This window comes from Galleria mellonella, unplaced genomic scaffold, assembly GCF_026898425.1.
Source record: "Galleria mellonella isolate WM207_F2 unplaced genomic scaffold, CSIRO_AGI_GalMel_v1 utg40, whole genome shotgun sequence".
NCBI lineage: Eukaryota > Metazoa > Arthropoda > Insecta > Lepidoptera > Pyralidae > Galleria > Galleria mellonella.
Window position 1 is genome coordinate 2,762,854 of NW_026442094.1, and position 25,912 is coordinate 2,788,765.

General features: G+C 34.1%; 3 protein-coding genes across 4 annotated transcripts; 2 read left to right on the forward strand and 1 right to left on the reverse strand.

The window, feature by feature from the left end:
* Positions 1–1,662: 1,662 nt before the first annotated feature.
* On the forward strand, positions 1,663–5,357 carry LOC113520365 (uncharacterized). Its single transcript, XM_026905684.3, has 4 exons — positions 1,663–2,043; positions 2,161–2,540; positions 3,351–3,441; positions 4,009–5,357. Exons 1-4 carry the CDS (start codon positions 1,783–1,785, stop codon positions 4,354–4,356), a joined length of 1,080 nt encoding a protein of 359 aa, XP_026761485.2. The 5' UTR covers positions 1,663–1,782; the 3' UTR covers positions 4,357–5,357.
* Positions 5,358–7,462: 2,105 nt separating this feature from the next.
* On the reverse strand, positions 7,463–18,745 carry LOC113520330 (SAFB-like transcription modulator). Of its 2 annotated transcripts, none has more exons than XM_026905637.3 (18): positions 18,482–18,745; positions 17,974–18,402; positions 17,589–17,619; positions 16,628–16,757; positions 16,049–16,080; positions 15,024–15,169; positions 14,660–14,777; positions 14,054–14,181; positions 13,368–13,487; positions 12,990–13,067; positions 12,246–12,406; positions 11,824–11,937; positions 11,506–11,635; positions 10,906–11,035; positions 10,667–10,754; positions 10,473–10,588; positions 9,385–9,610; positions 7,463–8,326 (listed from the first exon to the last, which is right to left on the reverse strand). In XM_026905637.3, the coding sequence occupies exons 1-17, from the start codon at positions 18,599–18,601 to the stop codon at positions 9,417–9,419; spliced, it is 2,265 nt and encodes a 754-aa protein (XP_026761438.2). In that variant the 5' UTR covers positions 18,602–18,745; the 3' UTR covers positions 7,463–8,326; positions 9,385–9,416. The 2 variants fall into 2 exon arrangements, with proteins under 2 accessions (XP_026761438.2, XP_026761437.2); XM_026905636.3 differs by having other exon boundaries at positions 16,049–16,083; positions 18,482–18,744.
* A 614-nt stretch (positions 18,746–19,359) lies between these two features.
* Positions 19,360–20,518, forward strand: LOC113520315 (coiled-coil domain-containing protein 115). Its single transcript, XM_026905617.2, has 2 exons — positions 19,360–19,691; positions 19,858–20,518. The coding sequence occupies exons 1-2, from the start codon at positions 19,673–19,675 to the stop codon at positions 20,328–20,330; spliced, it is 492 nt and encodes a 163-aa protein (XP_026761418.2). The 5' UTR covers positions 19,360–19,672; the 3' UTR covers positions 20,331–20,518.
* Positions 20,519–25,912: the final 5,394 nt, after the last annotated feature.

Here is a 25,912-nt window from a genome sequence, read left to right on the forward strand (position 1 = left end):
GCTCTTACTAATGGACTGCGGCGTGCACCCGAGGGCGCCTAAGTGGCTCGAACCTCGGCTCGGGCCGCCACACTTCGGCCCCCGTCAAGGGACGGTGGGTCGGTGGATCGTACGGGAGAGCGAGGAGACGCCGCGGACGGCGCACTTTCAGGCGTGTAACGAATGTTCTGCGAACGCAAACCGGGTGTGTGACGCGCGGTCCCGCTGTCCGCTAAATATTTATATGAGGGGGAAGGAAAGCGGGGTCATGTAAGAACCGCGACTCGCGATTCCGCGATTTATTCGCAAACCGCACGCCGCGCAGCGCACAACGTATGAAAAAACGGTTATTCGTGAGTATGCCTACCTATAATAGTTAAGTCCTATGTCAATATTGTAATAGTTTAAGGGAAGTAAAATAAACAGTCCGAGGGGGTGAGGGGACTAGTTTGCCGCCGGTCCGATGGCTAGCGGCACCAGATACCTATAAAAATAGGGCCCAAACGGGCTACCGGTCATAGCGTAGTTGACCTCTGAAGAGAGCGAACAGAAGAAACCTCCGCGATAACTAGAATCCTCGCGTCTTCTTCATTATTGGACAGAAGATCCATCTTGTTTCATTTCATCATTCAGTCCATCGAGTCACCTCATCGCTAACCGACTTCATCCTCGCTTTTTAGCACCTGGTCCTTCACCTGCAATGCGCCTGCGGTGTAGAGGCCCTTCGGAGGAGAGTGCTTTGTGCGCACACTGTGTACAAATTACTTTATTTTCTCGAGTAGGATAGGTTGACATCCGGGCTTACCAGCGCCCCGGTGCCAGCCGACGCGCCTCCCGACTCTCGGGGGCAGCGGCATCGCACAGTAAATATATAAGAAAGACTAATACAGGAGCGTTTTATAAACGCAATAGAACCCAAAACAATGATTTTTAGAATTTTTATACGTTTGTATATGCTAATTTCAGAAACGGCTTAACCGATTTAAATGCGGTTTTCATTTATGCTTTGCGGTTTGCTCCACTCAACATTTAGTGTTTGTTTTATTTCAATCGATTCTTAAATAAAAGTTATTTAAAGAATCATATATAAAATGCTATAAATTAACCGATCAGTTGAGTTGGCTGAATCTTTATGAAAGTATTTTTTTTTAGTGGATGATAATGAAATAGTAACTCTGCCTGCGCTAACGGTGTATGCTAGCGGAGCACCAGTGATAAATGATAGGTGAGAATGAAAAGGCAGGTCAGTTAGCCCATCGTGATTTTTTTTAATGAGTGATAATGGAATGGTAACCCCACCCGCGCTATTGATATACACTGGCGGGGCACCAGTGAAGAATGATAGGTGAGGATGATGCAGGTCAGTTAGTTATCGTGATGAAATTAACAATAATTGTTCACGATGGTTTCCAAGGGGAACCAGGTGGAGGTCGACCTAATATTGCTAGCAATGGGGCTGCCAAACTCCATTGCTAACAATCCCTTTTCCCCCAGCCTGTCGTGATGGATACACCTGGCATTCAACACGATGGTTTCCAGGAGGGACGACGGGGAGGTCGACTTGTTAGGGTATATTGTTAGCAATGGGACTGATAATCCGCATTACTAACAATCTTTTCCCATCCAGTGTACCAGACTAGGTATAGTAGTAGTAGTTAAACATAGTCTCTCTAATCTGTGGTAGAGTAGCTACTATAACGTAGTGATTACTTGCTCTGTGCTAGCTACCAGATTATACATTTTTATTATTATTATGGATTGTTTGCTTTCTATATTAGTTAATAATTAAAATTCTTTCTAAAAATGTGGAAATATTTATTGAGACGATTTCGAGAAACTGTTGAACGTGGTGCTAATTGTTTTGATAAACGTGGCACCACAAGTGGACTAGTCAATTCTCTTGGCAATTTACCTGAAGAAAATAAACAGACTGGACCACCTTGCAGCTGGTTTTCTTCAAGGAATTGTTGGAAGTCATTTAAGGATGACAACGGTACTAATAGTACAAAATGGAATTTCGAAAATTTAAATCATTCTTGTAATTGGCTGGGTGCCATCACATGGGTAAGATAAATGTATGATGTAGTATATTTCTGTGCCTAATTTCTTAAAAAAAATCTTTTAGTTTCTTCTTTAATTAAGTATAATTTTATGTAAACAAACTGTTTTATTGGTTTATAGAGTGGAGTACTTGTAATGGGATGGTACGCAACTCAGCTTACTTATTTGAAGAAAAAATACCATTCAAAACAGTTTCAAAATAAAAATACATCTTTTAGAAACTTGCTATCTATTTTGTACCCATATGTTTCTTGTGTTAACAAGAATCCTGCTTATTTGACTTCCACCGCAAAGTTAGAAAGTGTTATTAAAAACCTTACTCCGACTGTTCATTTGATGTCAAATGACAATCTTGGTGTAACTCAAGAAAGTAATAGCAACTCAAATGAAGATAATACATCAGTAAAGGAGTTTAAGGACATGCTGAATGTCATTGAGAATAAGTTGGCACTATCTGCAATTGAAAATGGTCAAACCAAGGAAGGATTGAAATTATTAAGGTGATTAATTCATTTTAAAAAATCTTCACAATTTTTAATAAAACAATAAACAAATGAATTAAACATGATATTGACTGTTACTGTTGTGGTAGACATATAACTTTTTTAGTATGACTAAAAAAGTTATATGTCTACCACAACAGTCAGTTTGTGGTGTTAACTTTAAGTTGGGATTGTATATATAAGGCTATGATATATCAGTAAAATTGTCCTTATTATATTTATGTATTGATTTAAAAAAATATAAGAGGTGTACAGTATGGTGTTGAATGTAAAAATGTGCCATGCCTACCCTTTCCTCATATTATAATGAGTTGAAGATTATATATTTCTTAAAAAAATCAGCTGTATTTTGCAGTTTTGCCTATATGAATCACTACATAAAGTATGTAGTGCTAACTTGGGATATAATTAATCTGTGTACTAAATTTCATTTAACACCATTTTTTATTTTTTATGTGAGAAAGTAACAACATCCTAATTTACTACCACTTATTATCCATCCATAATAATATTGATGTAATGCATTTGAAATTCATGTTTTGAAAAAAGGCTGTTCCTTTTGAAACAGCGAAGTTTCTTGCCCATTTTTTTTAACTGAAATTGCAATCTGAATGGGCAGTAAATCTCAAAAAATGATTATGCAAATTCCTCACTAGCCTTCCTAGAATTTACTGTCCTATATGTATGTATTGCTGGGGGATATTAGATAGATTAATTTATTAAAAGTGTATCATTTGCATAAATAAATGTTGTAGTCATTATTTGAAAGTTTTAGCAGTTATACTGTAACACTATTATTTGTTTTAGGTCAGCAGCAAATCGGAATTATGCACCAGCATTGTATAATTTAGGATTATGCTATGAGAAGGGTATTGGTGTTCAGATCGATGAGAAAATGGTAGGAAAACTTTTTTATTTTGTATTTTTTATAATTTTTTTTTTATATGTAAAGTTGGTAATTTTTTTAAAATGGAATTTAATATTACAAGGCAGTTTTTTGTTTGCTACTTTGTATGTGTGGATTGCAGAAGTAGGAGAACCAATAAAATAGACCATTTTTAGATGGCATCTTAAGATGAAACATGTACTAGATTTTAAGTTAGATCTTCAGAAACAACTGTGAAAATCACATTAAATTTGGTGCATTAGTTTTTGTATGATGACAGGACAAATATACAGACAGACAAAATTTCTAAAAGTTATAGTTTTAACATATATTTAAATGTCGAAACAACACACAGCCCAGCACTATTTCTTCCCTCTTCCCCAATTAATTACGCTTATGCATTTGGCTTATTTACCTAAAAATAATCTTAGCACGTTTTTTTTTTTTTCAAAAAAAGATAAATAGTATTGGGCAATAAAACATTATCAATTAATTCAAATACCTTTATATGAAAACTTTTGTTTATATACACTGTTATTATAATAAAAAGATATCTAAGACATGTTGTTTTTTTTGTAGGCAATGCAGCTGTATCAGTCTGCTGCCGCACTTGAGCATCCTGGTGCTCTTTATAATTTGGCTGTCTATTATGGACGGGGAAGAGGAGGCTTACCAAAAGATACAGAAACAGGAACTAGACTGCTGCGTTTGGCTGCTATCCAAGGGCATGAAACTGCTATAAATGCCCTTAAATCATTGGAAGAAGATATGCCTAATATTTCAGAAGATGACAAAGATATGTGGAATTTTAATTATTCACTTTTGGGACGCCATGATAATGTTGTTGCTCCCGTACATACAACACTTTTTGTTGAGAATGTCAACTATTTACGATCACAACAGCAAATGCAGGAACTTGTATTTTAATTTTCATATATCAATTATGGGTGAGGGGTTTTATTTTATGTAGACACGCAAGCTGTAAAAACATATTTGGGAAAACCTTCATTTGAGTCCAGTTTGAAGGCATAACGATGTAGTTTATATTTTTATTAAGTTTTACGAACAATCGATATGAACGAAACTTAGCTTTTATTTGGTACTAGTGACCCGCTCCGGTTTCGCACGGATGCAATATTTGTTTATGTAAATTTAAAACTTTTCAACATAAAGATTGGTATATTGGCGTGTATGAAAGTACTGCGCTAATAATCTCTAAGATTTTAAAATGAATGGCTTGTAAAATTTATTTTACTTTAAACATAAATACAATGTTTTAGGTTGAGATTTTAAAATTTATATAGTCTCAGATTTTTTTGTAAAGCTAAAAACAATGATTATTTTTGCTATAGATTTATTTTTTTTATTTCAAAGTGTTTAGGCAGCGCATACTTTATTATAGAATTTTTGCTTACTTCAATTACTTTTATTGCGATTAATTATTTAAAAATATATATTTATCAAAATAAAAAGTAGCCTATAGCATTCAAAGACAATATACCTTTCTAATAGTGAAAGAATTTTCAAAATCGGATCAGTAGTACAAGAGATTACCCCAAACATGCAAACTTACAAATTTTACCTCTTTATAATATTAGTATAGATTGCTATATTGCCATAGCAGATATATACCTTTCAATAAGTTCTGTGCACAAAAAAATTAATTACTAGATAAGAATGATGACTTCATAAATGATAATTTAATAGCTACACAATTTCTAAAAGTTCTTCATAAGTGTTCTTGACATCTTTGCTTGAAGTGGCCCATTAGTGGTCTATGTATTTAAAATATTTGTGTTAAAAAAAAAAAATACCTACACCTCTTGATAGTGTGCTATTCCACCAATTGCTTAGTCCTCATACCTTGAGTTATGAAAATAAAATCAGACGTCATATATCTGGAGCATAATCCCGACCTTAACCACTTTTCTAAATTTATTAATAAAAAAAAAGAAATTACTGGACTTTGTGCTACTATGTGGTAATCTAGTTAAGGTTGTATGATTTAATATTTAATATTGTGATTATTGTACTTTTTTCTAATATACTCAAGTTGCAAGGAAGGGTTACTGCACTTCTCTGCCAGTCTTTTAAATTTGTATACTTTTTTAATTGTCACATTACGTTACTTAAAAATGCTTATTTTATTTCTATATCTATTTCGATTGCAAACATATAATGTTTCATAAAATAAACATAAACAATATTTAAAACAGTGATTTTATGTCACAATCGGGTCGACTTTGTGAAGCCATTTTGTAAACTTATTTCAAAATTTCAATTTGATCTTCAATACCTGTCATACTAATAGTTAAAATGAACTAAATTTCTAATTTAAGTGAAAATTATTAGAAATTTATTTCATATTCATTCATTTACGGTCAGTTTATTTTATTAAAGTATCACAGAATCGACCACTCTAACTAAGCTCGTGACTTTGTTCACGAAAAATTAAAAATTAACCGCGTTAATTGATTCCTATTTTTGACTATCAAGTTATATACTTGTAAAAATGTGTGCCCTTAAATACTTATTTTTAGCTAATTATCAGTTATAATTGGTTAATATTATTACTGTTATTTTACTAACGTTTTAATGTTTGTGTGACTGTTCATATTTCAGATATGTGTAATTTTATGTATGTACAATTAATATGAAACTTTGGAATGTAATTTAGGTAGATGTAGGTAGAGGTATACTTTATTACATTATATTCCAAAGTTCATAACCAAATTCATCTAATGACGTAGAAAAGTGCGTTCAATTTTGATTTAATATTTATTACAATATAAGTGCTTTCTTGTAAACATGTAAAACATGAAAGTTAAAAGTAAGGTAACATTTTTAGTGAATTAGTTTATCAATAAAACCTAGTCCATAATATTATTTGAAAGTACATGGTATTTATCTGTACTAAATATGTAATAAATTTTCAAGTTAATATCTACTTTTTATTACCAAAATTACTCAGTACCTGTAAATATATGTTATTATAAAAGCCTTATAATGGTAAATCTTGGATTTAATTAGTAAATCTTAGGATTTTTTTAATGGGTGATAATGGAATTGTAACCTCGCCTACGCTATCGGGATATGCTGGCGAGGCACTAGTGAGAATAAAAAAGCAAGTCAGTTAGCCCATCATGACGAATTCCATCACAATTAACCACGACGGTGTTGACCAGATAGGGTGTATTGCTAGCAATGAGTTAAATAGACTTCATTACTAACAATCCCTTTCCCCTAATCTTGGGTTTACTATGATATAATGAGTATGTAAATGCAAGAATTTTATAAAAAAGAATATTTTTAGGCTTTTATCAAACTAAATAAATGAATGAAATTTATTGCTAAAAATTTGGGCAACAGTCATTATAAAAGTTATGACAAAATAATTCTTTAATATATAATAATATAATAAAATAATGTCAAATTTTTAAACATTAATTGTATTACAGAAAAGTAGTTAAATCCAATCTACCTTTCCGATCGCAAGTAAAAGCACCACAGGTCTAATTTTATTATATTTACCACGTCTCTTTTTTGATATTTATCTTAAATATAGGAAATTTTAGATTTATCGTAGTTTTAGCTTTTACAGTAACAGGTATAATATTTAAACATTTAGTGCGTGCTGCTCGTATTCGTGGTTAGACAGGTCGGTTAGATCTGCTTTATTTCTTTTTTACGCAACTTAAAATGGCAATATCAATGAAGTTGATGGAAAAAGTAAATTTTTTTGTGAAAGCCTAAAGTTTTTTTTTAATAAAATCTTTACATTTACTGACTTATGTTGGTAAATTCTAAGATTTACCAATGTATGTTCTTTTAGAGCAACTAATACACAAATTTCTTTCATGTATTACTAAAAGTAGTTAAAATATAACATCATCCTATTCGAATATTACATTACTTGATTGAAATTTTGCATTAAATTAAATTACATGTGATATATTGGAAACATAACCTTTATAAGTTTTAAAATATAGTGTGACTAAGGGAAGTATTAAAAATGTTTTGGATTAAAACAAACTTAACAATTAGAAAACATTTACTAGTATGAATAAAATATGTAATTTATTATATCACTCTAGGAGTCCAACAATCTGGATTGACTCTAACGCACTGACATTTTACCCATGTCTTAAACCATTAGCACATGAACAAAAGATTGAAACACTTAAAATGTATATGTCATGACACAATAAGTCAAAAGGAATGATTTTACATTATACGAGGAGGGATCAAAAAGTAGTGAGAACGACATACTACTTGGTAAGAAAAAAAAAAATATTGGCAGGCATAGTTCAGATACATGTTTGTAATATTAATAAAGAAAAAAAATTTCGTTTCTCTTTTGTTTTTTTCTGAATGTGTAGTCATTTGTTTGCTTCGTGTCGGAACGTGTTCTCGAAAATGGAGACCAATGAGAGTTGCGATGGCTGCCATTCGCAAGCTGGCTTCGAATTGGTTGACCACCTTCCTTATTCACCAGATCTGGCGCCTAGCGATTTTTGTCTGTTCCCCAAATTGAAAGAATACTTAAGGGGAAATAGGTACGAAGACGATAACGAGGTGATGGATGTCGTGGAGAGCTTTTTGCAGGAGTAAGACAAAACTTTTTTTTTTAAAGGAATTAAAGCCTTGAAAAGGCGCTGGACTCGGTGTGTAGAGAGACTCTGAGACTATGTAGAAAAATGAATTATTAAGTTATCTCATTCTCACTACTTTTTGATTCCTTCTCGTAGTTTTTAGATGATCTCATTAAAGAAATCACACTTACTATGTAATAATAATACATATGCAAAATAAAGGCATTTTATAGTTGTATTAAATAATACGAGTATAACAACTAAACTCAATTTATCACTATCATTATACAATGGTGACATCAAATCTGAAAAGAAGAATAAAAAATATTTATAAATCAATATTAATATTTAATGGTTTTTGTGTATATATATATATATATATATATATATATATATATATATATATATATATATATATATATATATATATATATATATATATATATATATATATATATATATATATAAAATGGAAAAAGATTATACAGATAATTCAATATTTAAGTTCAAACTCAAACTACATGACAAAAAATTTTGTATCCTGGGAAGCATCCAGTTTTTACATATAATTTACCGAGGTATGGGTACGATATCGTGCGATTTTCCTATTAAATTATAATGGAATAATAGAAGAATAATAGAAAAATGTATATAAATTAATGCAATAGTAACGGAGATGCTTTTAATAATAATAAAAAAAAATGATTTCACACAAATTACATGTACAGGGGAGCAACTCCTATTAATTTATATAAATTTGGATTATATATTATCTAACATGAGACAAAACAGACGTGCCCGTGATGTTACATGAGACCTGGTTATATTATACATGTCGTAGCAGCATAAGCTGAGACGGACCCGTTGCCCCTAAATTTTTTTTTATACAACTTAGAATAGCAAATAAGCTGACGGCCCACCTGATGGAAAGTGGTAACCGTCGCCTATAGACATGAGCAGTACCATGGACATAACAGAGTATACTGTTTCGCCCATGATACCCCCCATGCGTTGCCATTACTGAGGACTCAAGTGTCATTCCTGTGTACCCAGTAAATTCACGTCATATCCCACCCTTCAAACCGAAACACAGCCATGCAAACACAACTGCTTCACGGTTGAAACACGATTGGGACAGAGGTACCCAAGCAATCGACTTTCGTACAAAGTCTCCCTCTGGTAAAATCTGTACATTTATCTTTGTTTTGGTTTACAATAAATTTTGTAACAAAGAAATAAAACTTCATTGGCACAAGGCCAATACAAAAAAATCGCATTAACTTTATATGGCCAACAAATATTTCTGTTACACTGTGTTATATCGCCGGATATCGTACATTGTACGAATGTAGAGGGCTATTACCTGAGGTGTGTGGTATGCGTTGTGTGGGCGCGCTAGTACTTGCGCGGGTAGTCGCGGGCGGAGGGCGCGTACCGGTCGGGGTAGGGCGCGCCGGGCGGTGGCGGCTGGTACTGCGGCGGGTAGCGCGCCTCGTACGCGCCGTACCGCGCCTCGCCGCCGCCGCCGCCGCCGCCGCCCGCGCCCCACGACTCGCTGCCGCCGCCTGTGCCCCGCGCCACTATCGCTCCTGTTACGATACCCAGTCAATTTTTTTTTAACGAATGAAAATGGAATAGTTTCTCTATGTTATAGGTTTACGCTGGCAGAGTAAATGGTGATCTATTAATTTATTAAATGATGATTGATGATCATCATCAATCATCAGTCGGATTTATTAGCCGATTATGACGAATTCGCCAGAAATTAATTACTATGGCTTTCAGGGGAAACCATATGGAGATCCACCTAGATGATATACTAGAAAAGAGGCACTCTACTATTGCTCTATTTACAATTCCTTCTCCCATTAAGGAATTTGTAATACCTATGATCCTGGCTGTGGAACTATATAATAGTGTTGCGCAACGTTATAACAGCAGAATATGCTCACGGCGCGGCGATACTACATACACAATATATACATGGCCCTCTTTCGGTTTATATGTAATTTTTAAGAAAACTAAATATATAATTTATAAAAATAATATAATACTAATGACAATGAATTTGTTCTAGGATGTTTTTTTTTTACAATTTTGCTTGCTAGTATTTATTAAAAGCAAATTTTAATAATATTTAATAGGAATTAAAATAAAAAAAGTCCTCTTTCTAATATATGGATACAGACAGCAGAGTACAGTAATAAAATGCGAAGATTGGCCAATTTGACATGTTAGCCTAAAATAATACCTTTAAGTTATTTTGGTTATATTACGTAGCTTGTCCCATTAAGCAAGTGTCCGAATGAATTTTTCAGTAAATCCGTTTTCATTAGCGTACGCATATATATATATATATATATATATATATATATATATATATATATATATATATATATATATATATATATATATATATATATATATACATATACAATTATAATGTTATACCTTTAGATGGTGGCGCAGTGTCAGGATACCGACTCGAGGAATTCCAACTGCGAGGCTCTGGTTTGTTCGGAGGAGATGGCCGGTATGATCTGTTATCTCGAGATTCGTAAGATCGACTGTAAAAATTGTTTTATTTTTATTGATGCACATTGAAAATCCATAAAAAAACAGATATCAATTCTTCGTATACATACCTAGGCTCTTTAGGTCTAGTGCCTGGTGGCATTGGTTGTCGTGCATCATCATTGGAACTACCATTGCTGGGATATTTCATATTGCTAGCTGAAATTGTACGTAATAAAATATAAGATATTGCTAAAACATAACCTGGTTTTATTGAAGAGTAATATTTATATTTTATATAAAATAGTTTTCATTCATTTATTTGAATCTCATACATCATTAATCAAAAGAGATAAAAAGTATCACTTACATGAGACATGCCTGGGATATTCTCTCTTATAATCGCGATCTCGATCTCTCTTGTCTGCGCCGCGGTCGTAACTTGCGCCCATTTCGAACCGTGGCGGAGGGGGAGCCTCGAACTGTCCTCTACTCGACGACTGTTTCAAAACAGAGTAATGAAATTTATTTTAATAGATTTCTACTAAGTGTGTGGGATTAATTTGTAATTTTTTTAAAAGGAAGTTTAATTTTTTTGTGAAGATTCATAAGTATGTATTATATTTTTATGTAATTAATAACTATCGACTATTATAATAAAATATGCGAATGCCTACAGCTCGAGTTTAGCGGGCTACACAGCAAGGTTCGCGCTCGCGTCATAGCCGCTCAAGACTACTATTTGGGATCTTAGGGTGCCGAATGGTCTTGAAACTAGTCGAGTTTTCTCGACCAAATTACATGAAGTTAAACCGGTAGTAATTACATTAAAATAAGAATAGTTACAACTAGTTTTCTTTTTATAAGGTAGTGTTAAGGTTAAAAAAATATACAGGCGTAATTAGCTCTCATGGGAGAAGGCCTTAACTCGCAAATGTGTGAATCATGATTCATATTAGGCAGCAGTTACCATGGGCGGCGGCGGCGGGCGCTTGTGGCGCGGCTCGCGGTCGTAGGCGGGCTCGGGCGGCGGTGACGACGCTGGCTTGCGATACGCCGCGCTACTCTCGTACCCGCGTTTGCGCCGCTCCTCTTCTAATCTATATGTACATATAAATTTTACATTGACCAATAGTCAATAATATACCTAAACTAACACTTCTAATATTTAGTACTTCAGAACCAAGTAAGACAATTCAATTGTTCGTATATGAAATTATTTATGCCGTGTTCTTTTTATGAAATGTTCAATACGGTTAACTTAATTGAAAATAAAAATTATACTAACCTCAACTGTGCCCTCTTTAGTTCCAATCGCTCCAGTTCTAATTTCTCTCTCTCCAGTCTATGTCTTTCACGCTCCAAACGTAAAAGTTCATTCTTTTCTCGTTCAATTTTTTCTCTAAAAATAATTAAAAAAAAAAAAAAAAAAACATTAGTTGATATAAATATTTGAGAGTTTCAATCAGTGAGTGTCTAAGGAGGCTCTATTATAAAGGAATGCTCTGATCGAGTACCATTAGATTACAATATTAATTTTAAAATTTAAAGCTGTTGTATAATATTCCGCTCGTAATATAAACATTTGCATAAGATAGTCTTGTAATCGGAACATACAAAATACGATTTTGAACAGATGTTAACTTTTCATAAGGGCCTACGCGAGCACGAGACAGTTGGTACTGTAATTGCCACAGCGGCGGCGCGTACCTCTCGGCGCGCAGCTTCTCCCGCTCGAGCGCGAGGCGGTGCTTCTCCTGGCGCTGGCGGCGCTCGCGCTCGCGCAGCGCGTCCTCGGCGGCGCGCCGCCGCCGCTCCTCCTCGCGCGCCGCCCGCGACCGCTCCCGCGCACGCGCCACGTCGCGCTCCTTCTGCGATTACGCCATGTTCATTTCTATAAAACACTTGTGCCTACCGCGCCGATGTTAGTAATGTGGATTATCACTCCCATTGCTAGCAATGTGCCCTATAAGGTCCACCTCCACGTGGTCCCCCTGGAAACCATCGTGCTGAGGGGGGAAAGGGATTGTTAGTAATGGAGCTTGAGAATCCTATTGCTAGCAATATACCAGGTCGACCTCCTCGCGGTTCTCCCTAGAAACTATCATAGTTATTTCCTGATGAATTCATCATGATGGGCTAACTGGCCTGTTTTCATTCTCATCTATCACTTTTCACTGGTGCTCCGCCAGCGTATACCATTAGCGGAGGAGGGGCTACCATTCCATTATTATCTATTTAAAAAAAATGCCGATTGTCATAATCTAGTTTTACAAATGATCATCGATCACTTCGTTTAGAATAGTAAATTGCTCTACGTGCAAAAGTTAGCTTTGCACTGCAGCGGATGGGATACTGATAACAAATGGTCCTGATTTCGGAATTTCCGACGATGCCTTATTAATAGCTGATCATTTTTACTCATTTTAATTGAAAGTTGATTGTGATACTCACCCATATCTTAGAAAAAGATAGTACTTCTCTAGGTGATCTCCTTCGTTCACGGCTTCTGGTACTACGACGAGACTTATCCTGAAATTGTTTTATAATATTTAAAGTGATATAATGATCATTAAAAAATAAAATTGTTTATCGCAGTAAATGTACACAATTAAAAGCAATAAGAGGTATAATTGGTTGACAATACGAAACTATTAGAAAAGGGAATGCAAAATATCTCTCTTCAAATATGTAAAATTAAATTCATTATGTGAGATTCTTAAAACGATTTCAGTTATAAACAGGCGAATAAATTGTGTGCAAATGACGGGTATTTATTTGATCATATAGCAATAAATTAAAACATGAGAAGAAAAATCTCTGGGAGCTTACTTTATCAGATCGGTGCGACTTTTCTCGAGTGCGCGAAGTGGATCTTGTACTTTCTGCTCCTGACACTTCACCTTCTTTTTTTATTCTATTTTCATCACTTTTCTCTCCTTCCTTACCTTCCTATAATTGTAAATATAAACAATTACTGTCTTAGTTATAAAAAACAACCCATTACAAGCCCCCTATAACAAGGATTATAAAAATATTTATTCATAAATGTATTTAACTTTGCAATAACTGTTCAACAGTGACATCAGGATATAGATAGAGAGATATTCTTTATTATTAACTCTAAAAGATTTCGATATTCATCATACCTCAAAAAAATCCTGATAATTTGATAAGGTCTGATTATCTTAGTGTTTGTCCATATATCGTATATTATAATTAATAAATTAGAAGAACCTCATGGCGTTTCACATCAGCATGACGAAATTAACGTAAATAAATCACAAAAATATTTTAAATATTTCACTTGAAGACATGTCATTTTCATAATGCATGTGGTAATTAATTTAAAATAGTACCTTACAATACACCACATAAATTGACGAAAAAGGTTCATATTCGTAAACGACATTTTACGTTTTATAAGTTGAATAAATAGCAAGATTATGAAATCAAAACAACTACGGATTCCTAATTACGCATGCACAGTAAGCCATTGGGTAGTTATTATGACAAACCTCGTTTTCTTTAGTGTCGTCCTTCCGATCTTTGCTCGGACGACGGTCAATCCGAGAAGGTTGTCTACGCGATGATGACTCCGATTCAGATTTAGCTTTCTCTACAGAGATCATGCGACCATGGAGCTCTGAATGAACAGAAAAAAAGACATTTTGAAAGAAATTAAAAAGTGGAAACTTCTGAACAAATGAAAATATTTAAATATTGCTGAAGTTGAAAATTAGTTTAATTGAAGTAGATGCGAAAGTTGTATCTTAACAATTATTAAAAAATATGCTCACTTATTACAGTTACAGTATTGTGTTGGCACAATACTAAAACATACAAATATAAACTTCTTAGATAGTAGACAATGGGATCAAATTAAACAGAAATATATAGGGATATTATCTTATATTTTATGTAACAGTAGAGAGTAATGTAAAACCTTATTTATTAGAAGTGTAGATGCAAAGTGGTAGCAATATTTAGTACATATTTATGTTTATAGGTGTTGGGGGGAGTTATATTAAATGAAAAAAACTAGCTGTTTGTATTTAGTATAGAGAAGGAATGTTGTGATAGTTTCCTATAAGCAGGTGTAATCATTTTTGGGCTTTACTAACCAGTTCTGTGTAAGTTTTTGATACAGTTTTCGGCATCTTGAGCACTAGCCATTGTCACATAACCATAGCAGCGGGATCCTGGTGTTCTTGCATTAGTTACTACTTTAGCTCCAATTACCTAAAATTACGGAAACAGTAATCAGCAAATATTGTGTATTAAGACAGAAGAGTAATGTGATTTTATAATGATAAAATTATGAGTATTTACAATTATATTAAAGGAAATCCTATGGTCGCATGATACACAAACGACACAGTAACAACTCTGAATACATATTAGGTGATTTAGGTTACAGTACAACACAACATGCACAGTTGAAGATATTAAGAATGCAAATTATTAAAGAGATAACAATGTATATACCTTTCCATGTTTGCTACATAGTTGTTTTAAGTCTTTAGCCCGTGTGTCACCCGACAAACCACTGACCCATAAATTACGAGCTCCACCTTCTTTAGTGTCATCTTTCTTTTCTTTTTTATCACTTTCACCTTCCTTCTCTTTTTCATCTATAAAAGAAAGATAAAATATTATATAACGAATTTTAAAATAATTAACTATTTAAAATTTAAAGTATGTTTCACACACTTTATAAACGAGATATTGATCTTTGTAAATTCCAAGAATTTGATGCAGTTACACACATAGGTCGACTGGCAGTGGATTCTGTTTAAAAAATGTGTAAATAAAAAAAAATTGGTTATTTTGTCAAACCAACAGAATCTCAGATAACCATATACTATGGATAATTAATAAATATTACTATTCGTTATTCTAATTTTTTTTTAAATTATTTTAGTATAAAAAATTATATTAATGGAATTTATAGACAAAGATTTCCAAATATGATAATATTTTAGAATTATATATTACTAGCGATCTGCCTTGACTTGACACAGGTACAATGTAGAGACTAGTGTGAAGATGCTGCCACCCGGGACAGACGTACATAAATAACCTACTATTTTTTTGCAATATATAAAAGATAAATAATAAATATTTTTTATTTTTATTTGAGGATTAAAATAATAAAAATGGTTACTGTGAGTTATCCTCAGGAGATATATACCATCACAACTTTTTGTGGCTCTTTTTAAGAAATACTATTCCATACATTATTTTGATCCACTTGGTAAGGTTTAGCCATTTGCATTGTAAGCGCACAAAAATATGAGTTTTACGATATCACATAATAAATCTTTGAATTTCTCGGCTTCTCTCTATTATAATATACATATTATATAATATACAAGTAAACCTTCTTGAATCACTGCCTATTAATAAAAACCAAATTAAAATCGGTTGCATATTTTGAAAGATCGAAGCATATAGACAGTAAGAAGCTACTTTGTTTTATATTATGTAAAGATAGTACTAGAAAAACTAACCTTTATTGTCTTTATCCGTTTTCTCCTCATTACTGCTGAAAGAAGATGAAAATTTATAATTACTTAATATCTGAAATATTATTAACACAAATTTATAGTTGAAAATTGTATTATAGTAGTAGTAAATATATAACATAATTTATATTCAAAACATGTTTAGAGTGACACACACAATCAACTACAAAGTTTTGCACCATTACTCCACCTAGTCCATGGATGTAGCAAGTGTCAATTGCTTTGAAGAAGTGGCCCACAATATGATGTGTTGAACCATATCCTTGAAGCTTCATTGTTGATGCTTGTAGAATACAGGAGTCCACACAGGTAGAAACCCACTGCAGTACTGCCACCAGGAGTAATCAAACCATCACCGTCGACGCATGTCGCCACTGTTGTGTAGATGTTGCATGTTCACTTCATTTCGCAGACCGAAGCAGAAGATTTTCAGGGTTAACCAGTTGCTCTTCAGTACAGATTTGGTGCAAAACTTTGTAGTGATAACGAAAATGAAATGTCGAGAATATCGGAGCGTATAATAGATGCGCGGGGCGTCGCGATGAGACGTCGACGTTCACCAACCTAGTGGCGGGGGCTTCGGCGTTTACTTGATGTTGATCATCGGCAGGCGCAGCATCACCTGCTGTGGCGGCATCGGTCGGCGCCGCCTCGTTGCTCGCTGCCTCCGTGTTGGCCTCGTCCGTCGCCTCATCTACGTCAGTATGAATTATCAGCTGAGCCAGTGCAGGTCGCTCGCCACACAGGGAGCGGCCCACCCTGCCTCTTCTCTTCTTTCGCACCGATAGTTTTGAAGTCTTGACAACTTTATTCACTTCTTTGTTGATAAAACTAAAAATCTTGACCTGAAAACTTGATTGGATATTAGCACCACCATCTGGCTGTATAGTAGCATAGCAACACTGGGCCTATCCTTGTTACATATGAAATATGTTTTATTGCTGTTGAAAACCATGTGATTATGGAGTAACTGGAATTATCTTGTATTTATTTACCAAACCATATCTGCTCAATGATTTTGTAAACACCATAGTGTATTTTTGAATTGTAATTTCCATGGATAACTCATAATGTCAGTAGTCTTCTTTTGTCTTTATGCACATCTTTTGCATATATTAATCCTGTATTACAGCTACAGATATTATTTCAATTATAGTAGTGGTGCTTGCGGGAATCTTATATTCTTCTCTCATACCTATCTCCACTCTTGCACAGTGTTCCAAATTATATTATTTAAAATTTATATTAGTCTCATAAGCCATGAGAGTGATATAAAAATATTCCCGAGAGATCAAATTAATGTTGTCACCATAAACTGAAATTCTCACTTGAAACAAAGTTATCTTTTTAATTACATAAAACTATACATTGAAGCTTAATATTTCTCATATATATTTAGATGTAGTTGACACTCCTTCATTTCTGTACTTTAAATTACATATACAGTTTCAAAGATCAACTATAGTACATACATGAAATATGATTTTGGTAAACTAAACAGATTTATTATATATATTGAACTTACCTATTTTGTTGGGTTTAGTAGTGTTGTCAGTCTGAAAATCAGTAAACAACACTTTAATGATTTTGGCATAGTTCCAGTTAGGCTATTTGGTTACAGAGAAATTATAATAATCAACTCCATTTCAAATAGGTAAAATATTATATATATATATATATATATATAAATATATAGGTACATCTAGTTGGTTGGTTAATATAATATTATTGAGAAATAAAATAATACACATAATAAATATATATTTAAAAAACAACAAAAACAATATAACTATAATTATATGATAGTTTATATAATAATTCTTCTAATCTATATCCATCATAAATCCATTAGTCAGTTTGGAACTAATTGATGGCAGTGTAACAGTGACCTTGAAGACATAAAAACGTACCTCTTCATTGAGCAGTTCATCTTCGCCAAGATCTAAATTGATGCTATCTTCTGCGTCTGTGTTATTTTCAATTTTGTGATCATCATCACATTTATTTTCTTTCTCTGTACAGAGTTTTTTGGCTTGGGTGGCTTCAACATCATCTTTGATATCTCTTTTTCGAGAAACCTTTTCATCTGTATCCATTTTCTCTTCAATTTGCTTTTGTTGTTCTTCAGATTTCCTATTGTCCTCACGAGAATCAACCTGATCAGTCTCTTCTTCCTCCCCGGCATCATCCTGGACAATCATGTCTTCCATGGCAGGAGTATCTTCAGACTCTTGTTCTATCACACTCTCAGATCTTCGTGTTTTTTTTGATGGTATTTTAGTATCTGTGGCAAGTTCAAATTTATATGTTGTGGGATCTTCTCCCTCTTCTTCTAAATGCTGAAAATAGATTTTAATTAAATAATTACCACGTATAGACAAAATAATATTGTGATATAATATTTTCAAAGAATCCAACCTTAGATAGGCGCTGTATGAGTACACCGCGTACGCCGCTTTTGTCTAGGTTACGTTTCTCTAACTCAGCGCGCAAATCGATAACTCTAAGATCATTGAGTAAACGCTTACGGTCCGACATCGCCAGACGTTATTTTAAGAGTGTTTCTAATAATATCCACAGAGTTATATATTTTATTTGCACAAGAAAGACAAAATTTATGAAATACACATGCAAGAGAACGACGTTGAAAAGAATTTCAAGATGGCGTCGACCAACTTACAAACACAGATTAGTGTTACAAAAAAAGTAGTCTAGTAATGTGCTTCTTACACGGTCATCAGCTAACTTAGTAAAGCCAATTGCAATTTTTTTGTGAACGACTACACTAGTGATGAATAAAAAAAGAGATAATCTATATAGCGTATTATATTTTATTTAACGTCAGACAGAGAGTAACATAAAAAATATCCTAGCAACGCGTGGGCTCCATAGACCAACATAACACATAAAACCTACTTTAGCAACTAACCTGCTATGAGTTGACAAAAATAGCAACTGATTGTGTATCTTTCGTGTTCTTTTTAGTAATTATATTTGCCTAAGGCATTTACAGGCAATCATATGATTTACAGTTTTTATTTTATCATTTCTTATATGCAATTTCTTTTTCTTAGGTGATACAACTCGCTAGTCAATCTCTATTCTTTGGGTACGTAATACTCAATCTATGTATTTCATTCATAGTGATGTTATTCCTTGTTCTTAGATGATTATTCGCTTTATGAGCACTTCCAAAATGGTAGTCATTTATCATATTGTAGACTAGGCAGCACGGTCTCCGACCTTAGCCTGTTCCACAACGGAACAAACAAACTAAAAAAAAAAGGTAGTCATTTATGTTGATTTGTGTCATATAGGTATTTTGTGGTATTCTCAGTCACATGATTTTGATCGTATTTAATGAAATTAATTAATTTCGTTAAAGTATTGTTGTTTATTGTTATTTGTTTTATTTGTATTTTTAGCATTTTACAATTCATTTATTCTTCAACATGATTTAAAATGTCTATTTGCCAAATCGTAGGATAGAATGTTTAATACCTAAGCTTTGTTTATTTCATCTAATATCTACCGTTGGAAATTAGAATAAATCATAGTAGTTTTGAATAATCTTTTCCAAATTTTGAGCGTTATCCCCAAGTTCAAAAGATGACTTTGGAAACTAAAGGTAATATAAACTGCGTTTAATTTAGTATGTGAATGATTTACAGCAAGTGCGACCCCTATCCAAATTTGGTAAACTTGATCTAAATACAATAATCTAACACCAATTAACTAACTACATTGATAATAGAAATTTTCAATTAACAATATAAATATATTTTGTTTTCCAGAGGATTTGGAAACAGATAATGTGGATGTAGTATGTGACTTACTGGATAAACTTGTATTGAAGCAACTGCATTTGATGGAGGAAAAAATGGTGTGTGAATTAAATATAGAATCCTGTATCAACAATGGAAGTATTCATTTAGCAAAGTCTCGTTATATTATGGGTCAGAGTTCTGTTAGCACAGCCAGATTACCTATGGAAAGTAGTCCAGAATTCTCTGCTTTGACCACATGTGAAACTACAGAGGAAGATGATGTGCAACAATTGAAAGTGGTTGAGAATAATAATAAGAGTAAAGTCAATCCAATACGCTGGTTTGGTGTGTTAGTGCCACAGAATTTACATAAGGCACAAAGCATTTTTCAAAATACTATAAATGTTGTTGTAGAATGTGTTAATGTACAATTACAGTTGTTTGAAAATATGCGAAACATTGATGCATTGAAAAAATATGTTTGTTTAGCTAAATCATGAACTAATAATAAACAGTAAAAAAAAGTAGGCAAGACAAACTACACAATCTGTTAAAATAATTTTATATATTAAGAAGTGTTGTTGTATTATATTCCTAGGTAAATATTAACATTGTGGATTAATGCTATTTGTATAAACATGTTTCAAATCATTAAAAGTTAAAATATATTGTTTTTCCTTTTATGAAAGTTTTGTTTACATGAAATTAACCACTTAAATGAGACCCTCTCGCATATCAAATGTGTTCTGATTTGTTCTATCCTGAGTACCTCTTGCCACTTATAAATATTATGTTTATATTTTTATCTGGAGGGATACCTTCTCCTCTGTTTGTATTTCATAGAACTTAGTGTATATTTATTGTATGCTTATTCGAATTTAGTGTGTGTATCAATGCACCAGTTGACTTAATTTTACAGAAAAGCCCTTGCATTAAGTGGTTAAAGATATGTTTGCTTGAGAGAGCCACTTGTTTCTTGTATCTTAGGTTGTATATATAGTTATACTTAGGTAATTCTGCGTTTACTTAATTATGATTATTGCTGTTTATATATGGTCCATGTCTTGCATTTTGAGTGTATAATCACTTAGATTATGATCTTAAGGGGCAAGAAGATCAAAATGTGAAGCAGTTGTATCTATGAACATGAAATACATGTAATCATATAATTCAAAATATAGTATGCTTTTAGCATTAAGTCTATCTTGTACACATATACTACCGTAGAAAGGGGCTATTTGCAAATCGTGGGGTTAAATGGAATTTCTTAAATAAAAGATTTGATTATCTACGTATATTTTTTAATTTAGCAATGAGTAGAATATTTTTTGTCACCTGGTAACAACGACTAATGTCAATTTTTTTTAAATTTTTGAGTTTATAGTTAAGCATTACACGAGGCAGCAAGTGTTTAAAAAAAATAATAATTTTCGCTTTTTTTCGTAAGTATTTAACTTTCGTCTGGGGAATGTCGAAAAAGCGCGGGAAACGTTTAAAAAAGCGGGAGTATTTTTTGATCTTCTTTAAATTAATTTTATTTTTATTTATATAAGGATTAGTCTTTTTTATATATTGTGTATTAGATTGTATATTTAATTGTATATTTTGTAGTAATAGTGTTTGTTGCTGTAAATATTGGTAAGTAAATTACCTATATTAACATTATGGATCCACCTATAGACCCTGGGGGGACAACCCCCCAGGTGTCTGCAAATATAACTATTCCATTCAATAATAGTTTTGATATATTGGGTGAATCTAGTATGGACACAGATGGTTCTAGCGTTGCAAGTTCTAAACGTAAGCGAGTACGTGGTGAACGTCGCATTTGCAAACATTGCAATAAAAAACGAAGGAGGCACACCAAGGGTCTTGAATCTAAAATTAAAGATAGTGATTGTCAATGTATTGAAGATGAGAATCAAACTCAAGTATCAATACCAGTTGTAAACAATACCGAGTCTGTTAAACCTGCTTCTCCACCCAGTACTTTAAGCAGAACTTTGTACAATGCCGAGGATATAGCACCTTATGTTGTTCATGTACAAAAAAATGAAACACATCCTAATGATAACACTACATTACATCCTATTGCATTTGGTCGCTTTTTACACACTAATAAGATAAATAGTGAATGGTAGCCTCAAAAGAATAGGAAGAAACCGTTTATCGCTTTCTTTCTCAAATTTTGAAAATGCAAATGCATTTTTAAATAATAGTCACTTAGAAACACATAATTTTAAGGCATTTATACCTTCTTTCCATGTAACCCGTATGGGAATTGTGAGGGGTATTCCTAAAGATTGGACAGAAGAGGAAGTAATCCAAAATATATCAGTACCGATAGGTTGTGGGAAAATTCTAAAAACCAGAAGAATAAAGAAAAAGACAATTAATGAAGGACAACCAAGTTTTATTAATACTGAAACCATTGTTATTACTTTTGATGGACAAATATTGCCAAAAAGAGTATTTATGTTTTACACATCATTAACTGTAGATTTGTACATTTACCCTACTATCCAATGCTATAACTGCTGTAGGTTCGGACATGTCAAGATGCAGTGTCGTTCAAATCCTCGGTGTTATAAATGCAGGCAAAATCATACAGGTGATAAATGTGAAGTAGATGAGGAAAATGTTTCTTGTATCTTGTGTAATGGTTCTCATTCAGCAATTAGTAAAAAATGTCCTGAATATGCACGTCAGAAAGCCATTAAAGAAACAATGGCCCATAGTTGTGTTTCTTATGCTGAAGCATCAAAATTTCATCCTCCAACTTCTAAACTATATTCAGATGTATTAACATCATCATCTCCTTCCAATAAATCTCATTTTCAATCTTCTTTCCTTAAAGAGAAATCATCATTACCACATATACAATCATCATATAAAAAAACAGTTACACTTAAACCACGCTCTCCTCAAAAAATACAACAAGGATATGATCGTTCTGCCCATGAAGCCATAGTTAAGGAATATAATATTCCTGCTCCCTCTAATGGTTGTGCATTATCATCAAATAATATTGACAATAATCAATCCATCATTGATATTATTCTCATGCTTATTAAAGTGTTATCGCAATCAAAAATGATACAAACAACTTTACCACCGTCCAACGATGCCATGTACAATGTATTTTCTCAATTATTAACTTCTCACAATAGATTACAAAGTCCAAATAATTCAGTGGAACTGTCGTAGCATAACAAATAAGAAATCAGACTTATTTTATTTGATTAATAAATATAATCCTTTTATAATAGCTCTACAAGAGACTTGGTTAAAGCCAGGATATCCTTTTAGGATTTCAAGCTTTACAAGTCTCCGTGATGATAGAGCCGACGGATATGGCGGTGTTGCCATATTGGTCAAAAACTCCCTTCCTTTCTCTTCTTTTTCGCTTCCTGTATATAGCGGCATTAATGCAGCTGCTATAATTATAAATGGTATCTGTTTTGTTACTTTATATATTCCTGATCCTACATGCCAAATATATTCACAACTAGAACAATTATTTTCAATTTTACCTAAACCTTTTCTCGTAATGGGCGATTTTAATGCTCAGCACCAATCGTGGGGCAGTTCTACTTCTAATTTTTATGGTGGAAAACTCCTGACGATAATTGACACTTACAACTTATGTATTATTAACTCAGATGTACCGACACGTAGAACTGCACCGAATGAAGGGTTTAGTGCTCCTGATATTTCAATATGTTCTGCTGATTTAGCTTCTTCACTGTCGTGGTATCCTCATTCCTCTACCTTCGGAAGCGATCACTTTCCCCTCATTCTTTCTTTTCCAATTTCCATTCCCTCAAGTCGAAAGAGTGGTCCTCGACTTAAATATAATTTATCAAATGTAGACTGGAATATTTACAAACAATATTTAGATAATAAAATATCGGAGTTACCTATTGTTTATCATGGAAATGAACATCAATGTTGTAATGACTTGATAATTAATATGAAGGAGGTTGCTGATTTATTATGAAAGTTATTTTGAAAGTTTTGGCTAAAAAACCAGTTTTATTCCCTACTATGGAACTGTATGTGCTCTGTCGGGTTTTAACTGTTCGACAACTATTTATTTTAAATACTATGCTACGTAAGCATTCTGAAATACCGTATGAAGTAAACCTGATAATTTCGAAGCGTAAATCTTATAAAATTTGTAAAATTGAACCTCGACGCACTGCTATAGCGAGCCGACATTATCACCATATAAGTTCCTCTCTATATAATAAATTAAACAAAGAATTAGATATATATCCTTTACCTTACCATAAATGCAAAGATAAATGTTTAAAATTTCTCCAATCCTTATCATATGATGATACAGAAGATCTTATTAAATTTTCCGAATGAATTTACAATTTTTTTCACACCTGCATAGATACACAAATTCATACACACACACTCATACACACGTTCACACACACACACACACAGACATACACACACACGCACACACAAACACACACACACATTTACGCACACACACTTTTATTTTGTTTTTCTTTTTTTTGTTTTTAAGTTAACATGTAGGCTACTGTATTTAAATTATATATATTGTTTTTAATTATTGTAGTTTATTAGTATTGTAGTTGGTTGCTAAATATAACAAAATGTCTTCATTGATATATTGATAGCTACCATAAATGTCTGTTTTGGAATCCTGCAATGAGGAGGAGGGCGTTGATATTCGCAACACAGTTTTATACTTCTGCGGATATCATCGTTTTTCAATAATATTGTATCCACTGTTTTTGTTCCAAATAAAGAATTATTATTATTATTTTTTAAATTTCACTAAAATTCTCATCTCCCCTCTTAAGGAGAGGAGATGGCAACTAACCCCCGGCAGAAGCACAGTCGGCCGGGGTTCAGGGCCCCAGGGAGAGAAACCGGCGTACAATGCGGGCAGAATCTAAGAGCACCGCTTTCTGCATCTTTCCCGGGAGTGAGCCGCCTCGGAATCCCAACCGTCTGAGATGTTGTTCTAGACTGGTTGGGATAAGACCGTTCACCGACATAACGATTGGGATGATTTCGGTAGATGTCACCCCCCACATTTCGGTCACCTCGTGAGCCAGGTCGAGATATTTTCTCTTCTTCTCGGTTTCGGCTTTCACGAGGTTCTCGTCATGCGGTATGGTGACATCCACCAAAAACACCCTCGAAAGTGCCCAATCCATCACCACGATATCAGGTTTGTTCGCAAGAACGGTCCTGTCCGTGATGATGGATCGGTCCCAGTAGAGCCTTACGCTGTCGCTTTCGAGGACCGGCTGGGGCTCGTACTTATAGTACGGCAACCTCTCATTCGCGAGGCCGTACTTCAGAGCTAGCTCTTGATGGAGTATTTTGGCTACCTGGTTGTGTCTGTGCAAGTACTCAGTGTTGGCAAGAGCTGAACAACCCGAAAGCACATGTCTGAGTGACTCTCCGGGATGGCGACATGCCCGACAGATGTCCTCAGTGCCATCCTTCAGAATGTGCTTTCGGTAATTGTTCGTCTTAACCACCTGATCCTGTATTGCACAGACAAAACCCTCGGTCTCTCCGAAGAGATCACCGAACTGTAGCCAGTGCACGGAGGTCTTCGTGTTTACGTACGGCCCGTGAAGGGCTTTGAAGAACCTTCCGTGCAACTCCTTCTCTTTCCATACGGCCTCCCGCTGAGAGGTACCCAAAACTTCGGGTTTTCGCCAGTCCTCTTTAGCCAGAGAAAGAGGGGTGAATCCTTTGTCACATTCTATGACCTCTCTATGCAAACCCTCGTCTATTTTCTCCAGAAAATATGTCCTGAGGCTGTCAACCTCGCGGTTGTGCATGGTCTTAACACTTAACAAGCCTCGACCACCAGCCTTCCGCGGGATATACAGCCTCATGACTGACGATTTCGGGTGATGCATTCTATGGAGGGTCATAGTTGTGCGGACTTTCCGATCCAGGGCTTCGAGATCGGTTTGAGACCATCTGAGCACGCCAAAAGTGTAAAGGAGTACGGGTATGACCCAGCCGTTATAAGCTCGGATTTTATTGGCGCCCGACAAAGAACTTTTCAGTACTC